The sequence below is a fragment of the Stylophora pistillata genome, chromosome 4 (genome assembly GCF_964205215.1).
Source record: "Stylophora pistillata chromosome 4, jaStyPist1.2, whole genome shotgun sequence".
Lineage (NCBI taxonomy): Eukaryota > Metazoa > Cnidaria > Anthozoa > Scleractinia > Pocilloporidae > Stylophora > Stylophora pistillata.
The window spans coordinates 41,108,494-41,127,327 of NC_142522.1; the positions used below are offsets into that span (position 1 = coordinate 41,108,494).

General features: G+C 37.7%; 1 protein-coding gene and 1 non-coding gene across 3 annotated transcripts; one reads left to right on the top strand and one right to left on the bottom strand.

The window, feature by feature from the left end:
* Positions 1-738: 738 nt before the first annotated feature.
* Positions 739-8,768, top strand: LOC111347026 (uncharacterized). Its single transcript, XR_016000732.1, has 15 exons — positions 739-1,003; positions 1,590-1,717; positions 2,011-2,575; positions 2,680-3,591; positions 4,192-4,273; positions 4,467-4,639; positions 4,750-4,895; positions 5,213-5,326; positions 5,848-5,931; positions 6,593-6,798; positions 6,992-7,083; positions 7,200-7,268; positions 7,354-7,417; positions 7,992-8,060; positions 8,193-8,768. It is a non-coding gene; the product is annotated as an uncharacterized LOC111347026 (transcript).
* Positions 7,251-18,228, bottom strand: LOC148733761 (uncharacterized). 2 transcript variants are annotated; one of them, XM_088758881.1, is made up of 7 exons: positions 17,776-18,228; positions 13,108-13,243; positions 12,164-12,357; positions 11,528-11,641; positions 11,189-11,248; positions 8,795-10,242; positions 7,251-8,116 (listed from the first exon to the last, which is right to left on the bottom strand). In XM_088758881.1, the coding sequence occupies exons 1-6, from the start codon at positions 17,854-17,856 to the stop codon at positions 10,231-10,233; spliced, it is 597 nt and encodes a 198-aa protein (XP_088615007.1). In that variant the 5' UTR covers positions 17,857-18,228; the 3' UTR covers positions 7,251-8,116; positions 8,795-10,230. The 2 variants fall into 2 exon arrangements, with proteins under 2 accessions (XP_088615007.1, XP_088615008.1); XM_088758882.1 differs by lacking the exon at positions 7,251-8,116 and having other exon boundaries at positions 9,579-10,242; positions 11,472-11,641; positions 17,776-18,223.
* Between the last annotated feature and the right edge of the window lie 606 nt (positions 18,229-18,834).

Here is an 18,834-nt window from a genome sequence, read left to right on the forward strand (position 1 = left end):
ATAATTGCTCGCAGTAATCTGAGTAGTTGCTTGAATTTGTACAATCTCTGTTCCTGCTGGGTACAATGAAGCCTTTTGTTTATTAGGGGCTGGATCGGCCTATTGACATTTGGAGATTGGATTTCATATAAATATGCGTAAGCAAAAGCGGGAATGTTTAGTTTCCCGCGGTCGAGTACAGTTATGGATCCCTTCAAACTTCGAAGGGTTGAATTGCTTCATTCTCCTCCTGATGAGTCAAGGGAATGGTTTATCTTAAATTTCAAGAAATGTGGCATAAGAGTCAGCAAGTTTTTTGAAGTAGCCTGTTAGTGGCACATTTTCCAAGCGTTTTGTACGGTCCAGCTTTAAAAAATGGCGGAAGCTTGGATGGCCGATATGTTGAGAACAACAAAGTGGCCATCGCCTCTCTATTTGGAGTTGTTTCTACCATCTTCCGGCAGAAATTCGAAGAAGGAGAAGTGGTGAGATATCTTTGTTTGATCGATAAAATAAATTCGCCTAAAATCAAAACGGAGACTAGCAAGACTCGACCAAGCGATGACTTTTGCGAGGAGCTGAAAGCTGTTCGTGATGCCTCCGCAGTTATTCGAATTGAAAACGATCGACTAGGAAGGCCGACCTCAATCAAGCGCGGAGTCAGCTAGAATTCCTATTAGAGGAAATAAAAGAATTAGGTAAGTAAGACCAGCATCAGAGATAAAATTGAGGAGAAGGTCGCCGCGAGGATATGTGGACATCGATCAAATGTATATCGTAGCTGTCAGGTCCACAGTCCTGAGGTGAGGCGAATGCTCAAGGACATCCTTGACAAAACTAAAATTAACAGCAGCAGCCTACTGCAAGCGTTGGAAACAATACTGGGGGACAGTAACCGTCAGTTTTTGCAATCTCTCAGAGTACCAGACTGGACCCTGCTGTTTTTCAAACTGCAGTCGTGGATCCTGGATCAAGAAAAGCTTGGCAAACGTTACTTAGCATTTCCAAGCTAAGACGAAGCGGGGTAAGTCATAACGTTTATATTTTTATTAAGATTGGAAAAAGTGAGTTTGCTCTCTTATGTTTTGTTGTGAATGCTGATTTTACGGTGTATCGGAACTCATCTCTGCTTGGCAGGAAAATCACATAATTGGCTGAGTTTGATTTTACACTGAGCCTCCAAGTCTTCTGGCTATGATCACTTTTTATGGCTACTTTAGGAGAAATTTCGGGTTTGTTTCCTTGATAGGGTCTTGACAGTATTATAATTTTATTTCATTTCTTTTTTTCTACGATAAAAGATTTAAATCGCCAGAGGGATGCCATTGAGAAAACTGGAATAGTAGTTAATGGAAGATGCTTTAAAGTTAAATTTCCAGGTTATTTGTGTGTGCCAATCTTGACTCTTTATATTTTTTTTATCTTATTATTTTTTATTTTTGCAATGTTTTTATGTTACATGTCTAGCTACGTGATAGTAATAATTATTGAATCCATTTTATGCTTGGCAGTGTTAGAAAATATCTGGGAAAGTATAACATTTGAGATCTTTGGTGCAGCTATTTTAACTAATCAACTTCTTGTTATCTTCTTGTCTTTTTTCATGACAGTTACTCTTGATTACAAAACACTGATAATGCTGCTCAAGCAAAGAGTTGGTGATGCCAAAAAATATATCAATGAACTTTGCAAGCAAGGATTGGACACAGAGTGCTGTGTATTCTGCAAAGTTATTAAGGTAGATTATACCTGCAATGCTAAATGACATGCATCATAGCGGAATTATACAATAACACAAAACATATTCAGCCTACCGGTATTTGTTATGCAATTTATTTACAATCAATTAGTGAGAGCTTTCTTGGCTTTCTTGACTTTACAGAAAGGCAGACGAAAGGTGTCCATAAAAGTGAACAATTTATTTTATATGTGGTGAACAGTGATTATATATCTACCATTAGTAGTGAACATTATATGACTCACCCTACTTACACAATCTAAATGGCTAACACCCACCTAATCTAACTTTAGATCATTGGGTTCAAGCCGTTTTAAATGATCATCTCAGTCTTCCCAGTAGTCATTAAATATGCATAAACATTTCGACCAATCAAATCACTCACTCGTCGGCGAACAAGCCGAGGTGATCGCTGCGAAATGCGTCGGTTAAAGCCCGTCTTCCCTGATGTGAAGAATATTGGGCGCGATGGAAAGAAAACCACTGTATCGATTCCGCTGAGAGTGGATCTTGGGAAGCAGCCTCATAAGAGTACGGAGGAAAATAGTCAGGACACCAACAGTCCAGTAGAACAAGATGTCCCTCTTGACGATCTCGACAAGCAGGAACTCTCAACTCAACAGCAAAATTGTGTTTTGAGTATCTCTGCTAACTGGGAAAAGGTACGGGAAAAGTTGCTGAATTCGTACATCGAAGAACAGCATCTTCCAGACAATGCTAACCGTGTGAACTGTCAAAAGAGTATCGCTACAACACGATGTGAATACTGTGGCCCTCGCCAGTACTTCTGTGTTGAATGTGCATGAGCTCTACATATCAATCGAAACAAGTTTCATGTACATGCATGAGCAATGGAAGGTGTGTATGAATATTTTGGGGCCGGTTGTATTCTAGCTACTTTTAGTGTACATATCTGGTTAAACTGTACTTTTATCTACTTCTTACTTTCTTTATTTTAATAGGATGGGGTATTTTCTCCTTTGTATGCAGATGAGGCAACTGTTAGCTATATGGCCATACGTGCAGAACTGCAACAGTAAAGCTGTTCAGCCGTCTTTTTCATGCCTCAGGTCAGTTCATTTCATTTATAGTGGTTAGAGAATACTAGAATGGTTTAAAAACGAAGCGTCTTTTTCAATCTTATCTGCTCCTTTGTCACATTTTCCTGCCGCTTGCCTAAAATCAAGAACGCTGATGATAATGATACGATATTTAAATTCTCTCAATATGTCAGGGCCAATAATTAAAATCAAACAATCAGATTGCTCCATTGGCTGTCCAAAAATTTCTAAGTATTGGACCGGGTAATGTCCTGAAGGATCCCACATGCAATTAAGTTTTGTAATGATATGACTTACCATTAAGTCCAAAGAGAAAGAATAAAGGTGGCTTGCATCTATCTGTAAGAGCCTTTTCTGTCGTGCTGGGAGAATATTGGTCCTTGGACTTTTCTGCACAGACCTCGCTGCCCTTGGTTTGTACTTTCAAGACCTCGAGCCAATTCTCTCCTAGTATGGCCCTCGCGCTTGGTTAATAAGGTGTCTACATGGCCCTCAACAAAGTAACAGGTATGTAAAGCTGTATGTAATGTTTTTTTTTTGTTTTGTTTACTTAACTTCTTAAGTTGTTCATTTATTTTTTTATGAATGTCAGGAAATCATCACCTCAAATATGTACAAGTGTGTGATTGTGAGCTGCATGCTGTCACACTCTTGAAATGTCAGTTCTGGCCAGGGTCACCAGCAAATCCCACCACAGGATTCAGCTTCAAACTGATGGAGTTTGTGGAGAGGGTCTTTCTTCATTGTCAAGTTTCCCTGCTAAACATCACAGAAGTGATCACAGAACTCAATCCTCAGCTACAACCAACACATGTAGGTTTGCTTACAAAGAGTCTTTTTCAGACATGTGACCAGACTTTTTTTAATTGATTGATTTTGGTTGAACGGTATGTTTTTTTTTTTAGGTGAGCTCAATTCAGAATGCTTTGAAGAATTCAGGTATGTGTGGTTATAGGTTGAGAGTATCAAAGCTGCTAATTTGTGGACGTACAAGCTCTACTAAGGTATTATTGATATTAGAATTAATATCATTATTACTACTATTATTATTGTTGTTGTTCTTGTTATATTATTATTATTATTATTAGTAGTAGTAGTAGTAGTAGTAGTAGTAATAGTAGAGGCAGTCACATGATTTACAAGTGCTTCTTTATATAATTATTATATTTCATTATTTATTATCTAGTTGCCCAGCTTAAATATATAGATCTCAAACTCATGCTTTGCTTTTGTCCCTTTTGTCGCTTTTGTGTTCATATGATTCAAAGATACATTGACTGTTTGTTTTAAGGTCAAGATTCCATTTACATTAATTTACAAGACATATTTCTTGCTGTACATGTACATTATTTTACTGACTTGCTGTAAGAAAATAATTAGTCCTAATTGACATTTTGTTGTTTTCATGTGAAGGTATTTCATGCATCAGTACAAGCATTGTACAAACTACAATGGAAATTTGTACAATGGAGCTTGGTGTCCTATATGTCCAAGGGTAACTATACATTGTAATTTGTTTTGAATAGTAGCTTGCACTTGAGGAATATTATTATTGCATTCATTTTGGGGCACACAAAATGAACTCATCTTTACAGTAGTGCTGTAGTTCTGCAGTATTCATTTTATGTTGTTGTTGTTGCTGTTCTGTTTTATATCTATTTTTCTCTTTTCCGCTCTCTTTTGAACAGTATGATGGTGTACTCATTGAAAGCATGGATGGGTGCTTGGATTGTGTAGAAAAAAGGACAAAGGGCATGATTTAGGAACACCCAAACATGGAACTGCACTCCTATTTGCAGACCAGGATGATGTTGACAATTTTGTCAACAGTTATGGCAAAGCTGGAGCAGACATGGAACAGGTCTGTATATAAGATCATGCAATGCTGAGATGTTAATTTGAGAACTCTATGATTTTCCTTTTGGCCCTTTGAATTCAAGATTTTCTGTTTTTGTCCCTTTTTTATCACAGAACTGCAGTAAGTTCCATGCTGGAGAGGTTCTTTCAGCTTTAAGATCAAAAGGCAAAAACAAACTCTTTGACGAGAAAGGTGTCTTTGGGCGAGTATGCAGACATGACTTTCCTAAAGGATTCCTTAACATAACGCATGGTGAAAGGTATGGAGTATAATTATGTAAATACATTTTACCTAATGTTGTGCTCAATCCTACATGTATTTTCTGTTAGAGAATTAAATGATAGAGCCATGATTATTATGGATTTGTCAAGCTGACAATTAGCACACTTGTATATACAATGCAGGAGCATCCTATGATTCTTTACACTAATAGCATCACCATTGTATAACTTTGTTATTACTTTGAGTGTCATATTATAGGAAATATATTTAATTTGTCTTAGATTTTGTGTAAAAAGATATAAAAGAAAAAATTGGTTATTGATTCACCTTTTCAATAATCTTTTCTCTCTACAGAATATCATACTCTGTTTATGAGCTTATAAGAGGCTTAGAAGTCTTAATGAGAGCACCAGAAGCAGAGTAATCATCATGTATGACATCGCTTGTCTATTAGTACACCATTTGAAGGTAAGTAAATTATTTGAACACGTATGTGCAGGAGGCGAAATGGTAATTCTAAAGTGGTATTTAATTTTGTAGAACTGTCGAAAGTATTTTCTATTAAATTTGGGATGAAATCAAATAATTTATTGGAACAGTCTGGAATTATGTGAATTGTGGAAATGAAATGAAAATGTAATCATCAGAGTTATTAACTGAATTTTGAGCAGTTGGCTCAATCAAATAAAACTTCATTTTTGCAGCTCACGTTAATTAGTCCATTGCCTGTTTCATCACTTCCTCTCGTGGGTACTGGCTTGCTCCCAACATATGGCGGATCATAGCTCAGTGGGTAGAGCATTGTAATGACAATGTCACGGGCTCAAATCCCAATGGGGCCAGATTCGTTTCTTCTTTGTGTTTGGTTAAATTCCTATTATTGCTTACATTTAAATTGCATGAATATCTGTGAGGATCACATCTTAACTTCAGAATAGTTTGTTACTACTGACACAATTTCCACTTACATGATTATATTATTTTGTTAGTGTTCATCTCAGGAAAGCCTCTTGGAAGGTGTTGATGTTGCCATACCCATATTCCATTGCTATGGGCACAAGGTATCATGCCAGGTTAGTATATATCTGCAGTTTAACGGTAAATGGCCTGGTGACAATGTGAAGAAATGTGTGGCAATACCACGACATTGGTTAAATACAATTCTAATCATAGTAAACATCCCACGCTTACCAATGGGTGAGCAGTGTGGGATCAGAAATCTGACAGCAGTTTCTAAAATCAAAAGCAAATGATCTCCAAGGGTCAGCCTAGCAAGCAAGGTAAAATATTTAAGCACATGTGCTTGTTCCTTATAAAAGAGTGGCCACCCTAAATAAACCTATCAGCTTCGGAAAAGAACACCCGGGCCAGGGAGCCTTAACTCAACGTTAATTTTACCTAAATTGAAAATTGAAATTTTTGAGTATATAGGATGCAGTGTAGGTGGTTTTAGTAGTTGTTATCTTTTGAGTGTTTGTTTTACTTGAAAGTTGGGGCGAGAATGCAATGCGAGAGGAGGTCTCACGCCTACTGGCTTGGTAAACATGTTTTTGCTCTAACTCTCCACTGTTTTCCTAATTCAAGATGGTGCTTTGAACACTCAATTTGGAAATATTCATTCACACTGATAAAATCTGCCTGCACTGCAGGCTAGTACATGATTTGACTAACTATCTCATGCAAGGTCCATGCCATATTGATACTTAGGTTTATCTTCAATGTGATTGTCTGTAGATCCAATACAGTCCAAAAAGGATCAAGGGAACTGGATTGACAGATGGTGAAGGGGTGGAAAGGTTATGGTCCTTTCTGCGTAGGTTTTCCTCTGTCACTAAAGAAATGAGTGCTCACAAGACGACAGATGTTTTGACTGATGGGCTTCTTCACTCCCCAACATTTGGTATGGTTAATTTTATTGAACACATAACTTTCACGTTTCTGTAGGTTTTGCTGAAAAGTAAAAGATATCAACTATTGACCAGAACTTTTAGCTGGACAGCTTTATCTACCCTGTGTTTTCTGTTGTAGTTGCAATTTTTCATTTTTTCAATGGGGACGTGTGTTAAGATGTAAGTCGAGGTTGATTACTTTTATTAGCACAGTCATTAAACTGATTCCTTTCAATGTTCACAGGACTGTTACTCTAAAAGCAAAGTTTGCTAGGGCAGAAACCCATCTACATGATGTAAGTGCAAAGCTTGAGGAACTCACTGAAAAACTTCCAGGTATACATTTTAAACTTTTTTTTTTTTTACTCATTGCATTGAAAAATAGCACAATGACTTACATGCATGCGTTTCTGCCCGATTATTGCAATACAATTTGTATTTACCTGTACTAGGTAGTGATGATGATGTGATACAAGAGTGGAAAAAGGAAGAAGTTGAAACGCTGAAACCAAAAGAACACGGTAGTTTTATTCCTCAGCATTTATTAAAAATCAGTAGGGAAAACTGTTTTTTTGTATTCACTAATATATTATTAATCTGTCGCAGAATTAACACTGCAGTACTGGGACGAATCATATGTCAGCTTGTTCTTTATGTCTAAAAAACTCAGGTATGTAGTGTGGAAGTACCACCTACCAAATTCATGATTTTCATTCTGCGAGTACCTGAGCTTTTCGAACGTGATTAATGTTGTAAAAGGCGAAATTCCTACCTAACCAATCGTTGTGGTGGACTACGTGAAACTAATATTTTAGTTCATTCATGGGATTAGCTAATCCTTTGTGACTTCGGCTTGAATAGAGCTGTTTTGTAGAGCTTTCTTCGGTCAAACCCAGTCTGGTCAAGTCAGGTAAAAAACTAGTCAGCTCAGTGGTACTTAATAAATCTACTTTGGAGCCAACTTTGTTGTTGTTAGTCATTGCCGCGAGGATAGTCAACAGCCGTAAGTAGAGCCCGGCCTTCCCGCAGCCAGCGAGTGCCCCCAGGAAAACCTTTTCCCAGAAGAAGTTTATCGGGTTGTCCCCCGTCCGTCCGTGTATTTGTGAAGGCAAAAACCCGTTTTCACAATAATATAACAAAAGTATTCGTACTTCCCTTTCTTTCCACCTAAGCTGATATAATTACTAAGTATTAAACTGAACATATCGTGTACGTTTCTCCACCCACTTAAAATTTTTTTTCAGAAATGAATTGAGCTATGTACAAGATGAAGATCAAGGGAAGGTAAAAGATATTGAAAAGAAAATCGAACGGTAAGTCATAAAGACGCAAATTTCTTCCTTGCAGCAACGACTGGAATAATCAGGTTCTGCAGAGAGAGAATTAGGGGTGCCAAAATTAAAGACAAATAATAACTTTCTGTAACTTGCATTTATTGTACATAGGAATGAGAAAGCCATAGTAGCCATGGAAAAGAAGCATCACATCAAAGAAAGATGGTCCGATTTGTCCCGTGTGTTTGTAACCGTTAAGTCACGCCTCTACGAGAAGAGAAAGAGCGAACTCTTGTTGAAGTTACATTGTATTGCATCCGAAAGATGTTTCTTGGTGGAACTGCAGCGAAAATATGCTGGTAATAAACTGAAGAAATTGCTATGTAAAATATTTAGTAGCATGTGTATTTTGGTGATCATGGTCTGGAGTAATTCCGTCGTTGTTACTGCGTATGCCAATTGTTTTTAACTGCGAGGCTAGGCATTGTACTGGGATTATTTGAGAAGGGGTATGAGGGCTAAATTTTCCCAGTTCCCAAGTCTTACACATTTACATTTTTCCGTCTTATCCATAAAACTGCCAACGCATTGCGTCTTTAGTTATTGTAAACTTTTTAATTTTCAGATGGCCAAGCAATTGCCATATAAAGCTCGCAGAGCAGATCGACAAAGTCGTGAAGTCCATCCACAAAACTTTGTCTGAAGTCAATGCTTCGGTGCCGAAGCTCCCTTAATTAACGGACACTCGTAAGTGGACAGCTCTACTTACCCACCTAGTCAAAAGCCCGTTTTATTAGACTCCCATACAGACTCTGTCAGGTTCTGATATGATTGAAAATCTTGTTTGTATGGATTGGAGTTCACTGGAGGTACAATTGTAGGCGTGGAAAAGATGTCGGACCATGAGTCACCGTTGTCATGCAATTTTGAGAGGTCCACCATTGTCGAACAAAAACATTAGTCATCTTTGTCGATCTGCACCAAAGGGAATGATAGATAAACAGGGATTAGCAAGTGTGGGATGGGTGCCTCGAGTATCTACATAAACTCTGTATTTTAATTGTCGCTTTTATAAGGCACTATATAACTTAGGTTTGAATACTCTAGTTGATGAGCTAAATACTGAACTCGGTCGTCGTCCTTTAGTACATTGTCAATTCGGACCATCCTTACTGAACTGAAATGACGCTTTTTGAGCGTTGCATGCGTAACCATCACCCATCCAACAAAATTTTTTTAGTTTTTAATTTCAAACTTCATTTGTATCGTTGATCTTATCCATAGAATTAATGCGCTTTTATCTATTTATTAATTTTTATATTGTGAATGTAAATTGTTTCGATAACAGCAGGTCCACATCAGCTATATTTAGCTGCCTTAATTCAACCTGCTATACCAAATAAAGCGTATGTACTGATGTATGTAGATATACCCATGTACCTCCTATCATTCTTAGATGGCAATGGATCTCATTTTGTAACCTTGCTATACAGTGTTTAGGCAAAACATATCTTGGTGACATCCATGAAATAGTGAATATATGCCTCATAATTTCCAATTTCTGTTATGTATAATATCAAGTAATACATATGGTGCACGATCCTCGCAGTAGATAGCGCTATTTAAGCAACAGCGAAAATCAGACCTGAAAAAGATCAGGCCTGTACGGGATTCGAACCACTGACCTCTGCGATACTAGTGCAGCGCTCTACCAATTGAGCTAACAAGCCAACTGGGAGCAGGCCGTTAAGTTGACTCGTAATAAACCCGTGAAAGTGATAAATCAGATACAATGAAATATATGAAGTTCATATATTTTGAACTGCGGTATTAGATACATATGGTGCACGATCCTCGCAGTAGATAGCGCTATTTAAGCAACAGCTATTTTCACTCCACAACCTCCACATCTTGTTCTTTAATATTGTCAGACAGTCGAACTACCCTTTCTGCACATTGTCTGTCCACTATCCTGGACAGAAGAGTGACTACTGTTTCAGGCTGAGTTAGAGAGGGAATAACATTCCTGATGCTTTGCAAGTTTATATCTGCATTATCGGTAATCACAAATTTAATTTTGCTTTTTTCTCCATTATGGCCTGGAGTTGCTTAGTGCCATAATGGAAGGGTTTCTTAAAGAAAATGCCATCTGGGAGATTTTCTACAGTAAAACCCCCACGTAGATACGGCACCCTGCTACCTGGTTTCTTTATTGCTTCACCTACAGTGCAAAAGAAAGAGAAACAACATTGATTGGTAATGATAATAGCACTGAGTGGAGTACAATTTAGGAAGTAATTGGGGAAGTAACGAGCCTGATTACCCCTGAAATGTATGACAGCAAGTCTTAGTGACCATTTCCACATGTCCCATCATACCCTTTCTTTGCTAAAATGTGAGACACAAGGTAGGAATAAGTAATTCAATTTCATTGGCTAGTGCCATTTTCCACTGGATTTTCATTAGCTGCATATTACTGTCAGATTTGACCTGTCCAATTACAAGCAGCTGTAATGATTATCACACAGGCCAAATTGGACAGTTTGCTTATTACAGTATTCAGATTCAGGATGAAATAATCGCTTTTCAGAATCAATCAGGTTTGAGGATTTTGTTATAGACATCATCATCATCTTTGTTGTTACTGCCTCCTGGTTTGTTCAATTGCTTTAAGAGCGCCGGATTGTGTTGTGCGGGTTGGAGCCCCAGCTGGATCAATACTCATGGCCTTAAAATACCAGAGGAGAATTTGCTACCTTTCTATAATATCAAGAAATGGATAGATATTCAAGTCTTCTTGGATATGGACGAATAAACTGTGGGCCCCATCTCCTGCAGGGTTAGAGGTTGGAAATGTTAATTTCCCACGCACGAGATTACTGTGTGATGGATGTCCTCCACTGGGGTGGGATGTGTGGGGAGAAAGGTGAGGTCGTTACATGGACTGAAGTAGCTGGCAGAGGCGCCTGATAATGCTGATGTCCGATCTCAACCTTAATAACATTGTAAACCTTAGCAATTCAGCCCATGCTGCTGTTAAGGTATATATCGAATAAGCCATTCACAACCAATCAGCTAATAATTATAATGATGATGATGATGATGACAACAATCACATGTTAATATCTGTACTATAAAGTAAATAATATGTATATTCTTAAACTTACTCTATTTGGAATTGAATAGCTGTTGCACATCTTTGTATGTGTACCTCTCATTGGTGCAAGCTAAATAAATAAAGAGAGAGGTACTATGTAGTTTCAGGTCTTTTTTGATAACATATTCACCTTATTTACAATCATGAGTAATCTCGTCAATTGGATGACACATTGAATAGTATAAGCTACTGATATAAGCTTCTGCTAAATACAGTTGCATGCCAAAAAATCAACAGAACACTTTCAATCGATGTTTATAATATTTAACTAATTCAAAGTAATAATATAATACCAAAACGGTCTGGGAATTTGATGTTGATGTCAGAACTCAGGCATAAAAAAGAGTACCCTGTTGTACACTTGGCCTGAAGTGTCTTGAAAGTGGCCTGAAGTGTACACTTGGCCTGAAGTGTCTTGAAAAATCAGAGAAGATTCACAGCCTAAGTCTTCTAGAAACATGATCTGTTGAAGTAGATGAAAAAGTAAAATGTACATGGCACAAGGATTACTCAAAAGGACACAAACATCTGCATGTTCCATCAATTCCCACAGAGTATAATTAACAATTATTCGCCGAAGACGAGGTGAATATCGTCAAATAATCCCTGAGACGAAGTCGAGGGGACTATTCCACAATATTCACCAAACCTGAGGCGAATAATTGTTTTAGTATAATTTCAGAGCTGAACAACAGAGAAATTTCTAAATTCATAACATTTTAGTAACATTATTTTACTAACATTTTATTTTAACATTTTATACAAACCGCGCGGAGTTGTTTATATAGCGTCATATAAGGAACCGCTTGACCAATCAGATTATTGGAAACTCTTTGCTCAGCTCTGAAATTATACTAACAACAATTAGAAATTTATATTCATCCACCTTTAATAAAGTTTTAAATTATTCTAAATTTTCATGGTTTATGCTGCCTAATTGGAATTTGGCTTAGAGATTATTTCTTAAAGTGATTGAAATCTTTACCTCATTTAGTAGATTTTTCCTGTGAACTGATATCAACTTAGATTTTTGAGCCTGATCACTATGCTCTGAAACATCTGGGGCCTTTAAACTTTCTGCCTTTCCTTTGAACTCATCTTTTTCTGCAGATGTCATGTCATGCCATTTCTTGGCAGCTTCTTTGTTCTTTTGAGGCAAAGACAATTTCTTGCACTCATCTAGCAAAAAAAAAAAAAAATTAAAATTTTCATTTCCACTGAATATCAATTGAATCGGTTTGATTATTATAATGTCACTGCATGATTTTCAGTTTCCTCAGCAATCGAAGATCTAACTAAAATTGAAAATAAATTAATCAACCACTCTATTATGGTGTCAAAAGGTAAAAGAAGCTGAGGATGAAAACCCTTTTGGGTTGCAATATAGAGCTCTGTCGGACCCCCACCCTTGCAAGTACCCCTCCTGGGGTTTAGACACATTTAACAAAACCACTGCATGCTGTCCATTATTGATTTAAATCTGGTATCCTGGCACCAAAATGAAATTAAAATTAATATCCAGCAGACAAAGTTAGGAGAGAATTAAAGCTACAATATTCATTTCTTAGAAATAATTGACTAGTAGAGGTTTATTAATGATACCCATAGACGTACAGGCACCTTTGGACTTGAAGGGGGACTGTGACCTCCATGCCTGAGAAAATTACACAATTTCCTAATCTGTTAATATTAAACTGATGTAGAACTACCTTAAAATTGATTCTACTGTTGCCTGAATTCTAAGCAATTTGCCTGATAAATGTTGAAAATTTGTTTAAATTGGAGGGGGGGGGGGGGGAATTTGCAAACCCATCCCCTAGGATTGTAATGCCTCTAATGTTACCCTATATTTTAGGAATGGTCTATAATAGTTACAATGCATGTAAATAATTTGTTCTTAGTGTTTGAAATCATTATCAGGCCTCTCACCTGACTTGAAATACTCTGAACAGAACATGTTGTTGGAGTGTGAGCCATGTGAACCCGTTGGAATCTTAATTGACTTTGGACCCGCTTGTACTCCAGAACTTATCTTTTCCTTTAGTCTAGCATTTCCAATCCATTTCTATATAAATGTATCACATTAAGATAAAGTATTTCAAAATGCCTTAAGCTACAATAGCAACCCTTCCCTTTTTGCTCTCTTTCCCTTGCTGGCCCTATGGAGGCCCAGCCAGGGTAAATTCCTACAAGGGACATGGCCCAAAAAGTAGCGATAGCATATATATGAAAGTCTGAAAAAATTAAGATCAGCTTGTTCACCAAAATTCCGACAACAACAACAAGGTGGAGAAATATAGACAAAATAATGACACCACAGGTTTTTAAATTCAGACAAGCAACACAGGGAACCCCCTGGCAGAACCTGACCCTATTAATACCCATGCAAGCTGCACGCAGAAGCTCTGAGCTTGTATTAACTTTACTTGATCAATAGATTGTATTCAATCTAGAACAGAATGATTGGCTCGCAACAAATCAATAAAGATAGATCTTCTTGGTATGTACATGGATGTCGAATTGATGATAAATGTAACATTCAACCACTCTAGATTGAGGATGTAACCTAAACTTCGAGCCAGGATTCGATCGTTAGCTATCATGATTACTCCTAGTATAGTTTTAACTGTTTTAGGAGTAAACCTATTAAAGTATAAAAAAAAAAACAACAAGTTACCTACTATTCACACTTTCAGGTTAGCCTACTTTTCAGCTCCAATTAGCCAAACTCGTGCTCCGGTTAGCCTCAGAGCACTCAGGCTAGCCTAACTAGCTCCTAATTCTCTTGGCCTACAGGGCACTAGGGTTACCCTACGTTTAACTAAGGTTACTTACGTTAGCTCTCAATAGGGTAACACAAAATAATTATTCTTTATAATTTATAATAACGGATGAGTAAACGCCTATCTGCTTTTACCGGTATATTCTTGATCATTGATTATACTGCAGACTGCAAGCATATTTTCGAGCATAAAACGGCACAGAATTTTTATTTAAAAGAAAAAGGGAGCTTCCTTTAATTAACTAGGCAAACAATCCACAAGGCCTCATTATGAATAGTACAATCGTACAGTGAACTTCCTTGACCTTGGTATATGACGAGAAAAATTTTGTTTAAGAATCAATCCTTTAAAAGATAAGTTGGGGCAGTACACAGAGTAAGGGAAGTATAATTCTTAAGGACAATACACCTTTGCCATAATGGCGGAAAATTGGATGGAGGTCTGAGACTGGTTATGAATAATTTCACCAAAGCGACGCCACCCGGGCAACACCTATGGCGTCTAACGCGAATACAAACTCTTATAATCCCTCGAGCTTTCTAACCGAAAATGACATCCCTGGAGCTTCTTTAGGAGATAGGAATCCTCACAATTGAAGACTGAGGACTTGAGATTCTGGTTGAAGTGCAGAGGTGACACAGCAAAAGGTTTAAATACAAAAGCAGAGCTTGTGAAAAGGTTAGTTTCGAGCACAAGATGCGAACTTCGAGGTGTTTTGATTGCTTGAGAAAATTGTCAATTGTGATTCCTTACACTTAAATTGACCTAATTTCTTATACTTTAGGGTCCTTGAATACATCAACAGCGGAAAGGATAAAAACGTCATTGATCCTGATCCCAACAATCTTTATTCTAAACGAAAACAACAACGCTCGGCAAACAACACAAGTTCACACTCCACCGCTAAACGACATGTTCCCGTCAAGTTCCCTGAATCTATGTGGGGCTACTCACTTCAGAAGATGCTACTGTTTACCAGAGCGGAATTAAACTATCATATAACACGTTCTGGTAAAAAAATTGCAAACAAAAGTACAACTAGCGTGCCCACAAGTCTACGAAAAGCAAAGACTTACCTGGAAAATGAATATCTACATTGCATAGAAACAAATGATGATCAACGCTTCTTTTATGTAAGAGCGACATGTTGCCACAGCTATCGTAAAAATGATACTCCCCACGAGCTACAAGTAGCTTTATGCATTATCACTGCAGATGTAATGAAGGCAACGTGTTCCTGTGTTGCTGGAGGTGTAGGATATTGCAACCATATTCTTGCATTATTGCTAAAACTTTGCAAATTTACTATATTTGAGTGTCAAACATGATTCACAGCCTGATTATCAAATATTCCTTGGTTAACACTTAAAAACTGTGAGAGTGAAACCAGGATTCAACTAATCAGGAGCTTTGGAGAACCAGCCCTTGGTAGTATGATTATAATATATTGTAGATGCTTTCCTTGAAACTTTTCCAATTTTAGTTATGCTGTAAGTTTTTATTCTTGGGTCTTGCTGTGAGCAGAGAAGCAAATTCAATCTTTGAAACAAATACTCTAGCATTAATATTACAACTTATAAGTAATAATTTTCATACACAGGAAATATGGTTTAGTAGTATTCTAGTATTTTTCTTTCACAGATTGTAGTGCCTATTTTATTGGAATGAGAAAAGCTTTCAAAACGTTTTGTTTTAATTAAATATCAAATCTTGTTAATTGAAAGAATGATTAATGGCCCAAACCTTTTAGCTTTTTTTACAATGAAAGCAGAGAAGTGAAACAAAAAAATGTCATTGGAATTGTACACATAATAGTATTTACAAAGACGTTTCATTTGTTGTTGCCTTGGTATCAAACTATCTTACTGTAGCCTCATAGTGTCACTACAGAGATAACACTGGGATTAGCATTACATAGCAAAGCACATACTGTCCACATCTGATTCAGTAGGCCCAGCTGATTTAAAGGTACTACCCCATCCCAAATGTGGAAGTTTTTAATCTTATTTATGACCCTTTCAACATGAATTCTGAGGCTGGCTATTTCCTGGGTCTGAATAACTTTTTCTGCAGGCATTTGTTTAGAACTTCCAGGGAACGGAGGGATGTTGAGCTTCACTCCCAAGGGTAGCAAATCCTCGACTGTAAAACCTTTATCGGCCATTACCGAGTCACCTTCATCAAAGGGTAAGTCAAGAAATCCACTGCGATAGACAATTTCTCTGTCAGAGATTGACCCGGTGTAAAGTTGACTAACAAAAGTCACAGCACCACTTGGAGAAATCCCCACCAGTCCTTTGAGTGCGGTGTGATTCTTGTAACTGCTGAAGAGTTTCCCATTCAGTTGTAGGCTACTGGGCAATTGACACCTGACCTCAGTACAATCAATTATAACTCTAGTTGATTTATACTTGGCCTTAAAATCTTCAGGCATAGATTTATCAATTACTTCTCTTGATGGCCAAATGTTGATTACACCAAGTCTCAAGTACATAAAATTTATCCAGGTTATTATTATACGACTAACTGTTGATGTTGATACGTGAAACAAATGACCCAGATGCTCCTCAGCCAAACCTTGCCTCAGCCTGCACAGTACAAGGAAGTATTCATCAATTGGCCTTAGATGTCTTGGTCTTCCTTTTTTGGTCTCCTTTATCTCTGTCTCTTGATTGTAGATCTCTGGTTGGACTTCAGACTTGGAGTAAACATAATATCGGATATTTTATCCTTTCTCGCCGGGGTCTAGATAATTGTAGATTTCCATTAAAACAGCGTTGTTAGGAAACGAAGCGTAGAAGGACACAGCAGAGTTGTCGGCGCGAAATCTTTCAATAGAAAAAAGTCTGCTTTTTAAACATTCATGCTTCTTTGAAATGCTTTCATTTCTCTTTGGAGCTCTTCTATTCTCATTTCATACTGTTTCACAAGCGCGACAACACTCTGATCAGTCTGAATGCATGCATCCTTCCGCTCGACCAAATCAGTCTGAGTTTCGGCATCTTTTCTCTTTGCCTCATGTTCGACGTTGTTTTCATTAGATTCTACAGTTGTAATCTGACTGTCTAGCTGTTCAATCGATTTATCAAAGTTTACGCTGCTTTCTGTGCACACCATGAATAAAGCCCTGGATGATTTATGAGTAGTTGCTTGACTAGTGAATCTTTGAGGTGGAGGCTTCCTTTTGCGCGGCGAAGTCCGCCACTGAAATACCGAAGGTACGCATTGGTTTGAAGGCATATTTTTCCCGCAATAGTTTTCTTCAAGTCATCCTTTTTAAAATGGTGCGAGCAGACCATGGTTGAGTCCAAGACTTTGAAGTTTGTTCCTTCCTCTCGACGGATTGCATGAAGCCATTGCTTTCTCGCGAGTTTTTCTCTGGGAAACTTGAAGTAAGATATTTTTGAGCCGTTTTCGTCGCGATATCCCCTAGTAGTACATAAAGGAACACAGCAGTGGCATGGCATTGTATATAACTTGAGCCTTAGCTATATTAGTAGACGATTCTTTGAGAAATAAAGCTTTTTGGATTGATAAATTGTGCCAGAAACTTTTTGACCAGCGCTCACAAGTGCACTAATCCATGCCCGGGTGGCCTCGTCCCCATGAACTAGTTTTAGTTTTCACTCGGCCACCGCCATTATGGCAAAGGTGTATATACCACTACATTATTTACATATGTCGGTGCGCTTCGAAGAAAGAAGCAGTCACCACAATGATCGCTATTATTATTCAACGAGATGCAAATAAGTGGCGGGGTATTCCGCATACATGAAACATGGTAGTGTTTCAGTCCAACTAATAAATATCTTACCTTTACTTGATCAATAGTCAGCCCAGTTTCCTCGGCTGCCACACCAATCTTTTCCGTATTATCAGAACTGCATGTTTTCATGCCGCCGTCATAATATTCTTGCAGTTTGACCTTTGTACATTGCTTATTTTATTATATGTTCTTTTGCGAGCTCTACTTGTATCCTTGTCAGTCATAGTGACGAAGAAGCGCCAAAAGTACACGACAAAGACGATAATACCTGAACGTCCAAACCAAGAAGAGCTAGCGAATTCATAACTATTCGGTAAAGGATTTCCCCTTACACATCCGAAGTGAAGGGATTTGATTGGTCGAAATGTTTATACATATTTAATGAGCTACTGGGAAGACTTAGATGATCACTTGAGACGGCTTGAACCCACTGATCTAAATTTAGATTACAAGGGTGTTAGCCATTTAGATTGTGTAAGTAGGGTGTATGACTTTAGCTCAGTTAATTCATTATTGAGTGATACATGCAATTTATTTGTAGGAATGTGCCTCTCCTGATGTTCCTTTTGGGGAAGCCTTTGCTGAGTGTTTCCTAAAGAGCAAAGCAAATATTGGGGGGTAGGTACAACTCTGCATTTCTGCATTGACTTGCATAAAGAGTTCCAGCTTGCAGTATGGTATTTCACTTTCTATTGGAATACATGTCTTTAAATCTCACTTGGGATATTTAGTTTGATGGACAGTTGGTATACTGCCGGCCGACAGCTGGCCGACAGTTGGCCGACAGACTTTTAGGGGAGCTGTTCTTCACTTTTACCCAGTTACCAGCAAAAATGTGGTAAGCTTGGATTATAAAGGTGGAAAGTAAATTCACTGTTTTTTTTTTCTGTCAGTTTCAGATGGAAGGGGTTAAGAGATGACTTGCTCTTTCTCCTTGAAGAGGAGACATGTGATGTTAATTTATGTGCTCTGCCTGCAGTGTATAACATTTTAATTTTTAAATTCTGTGCACCCATTGTAGTAAGGCATAGTCAACATTGTATCATTTAAAAAATCTATTTTCTTGAAGTCTTATCCTGTAACAATATTATTTTGTTTAGTGTTGCA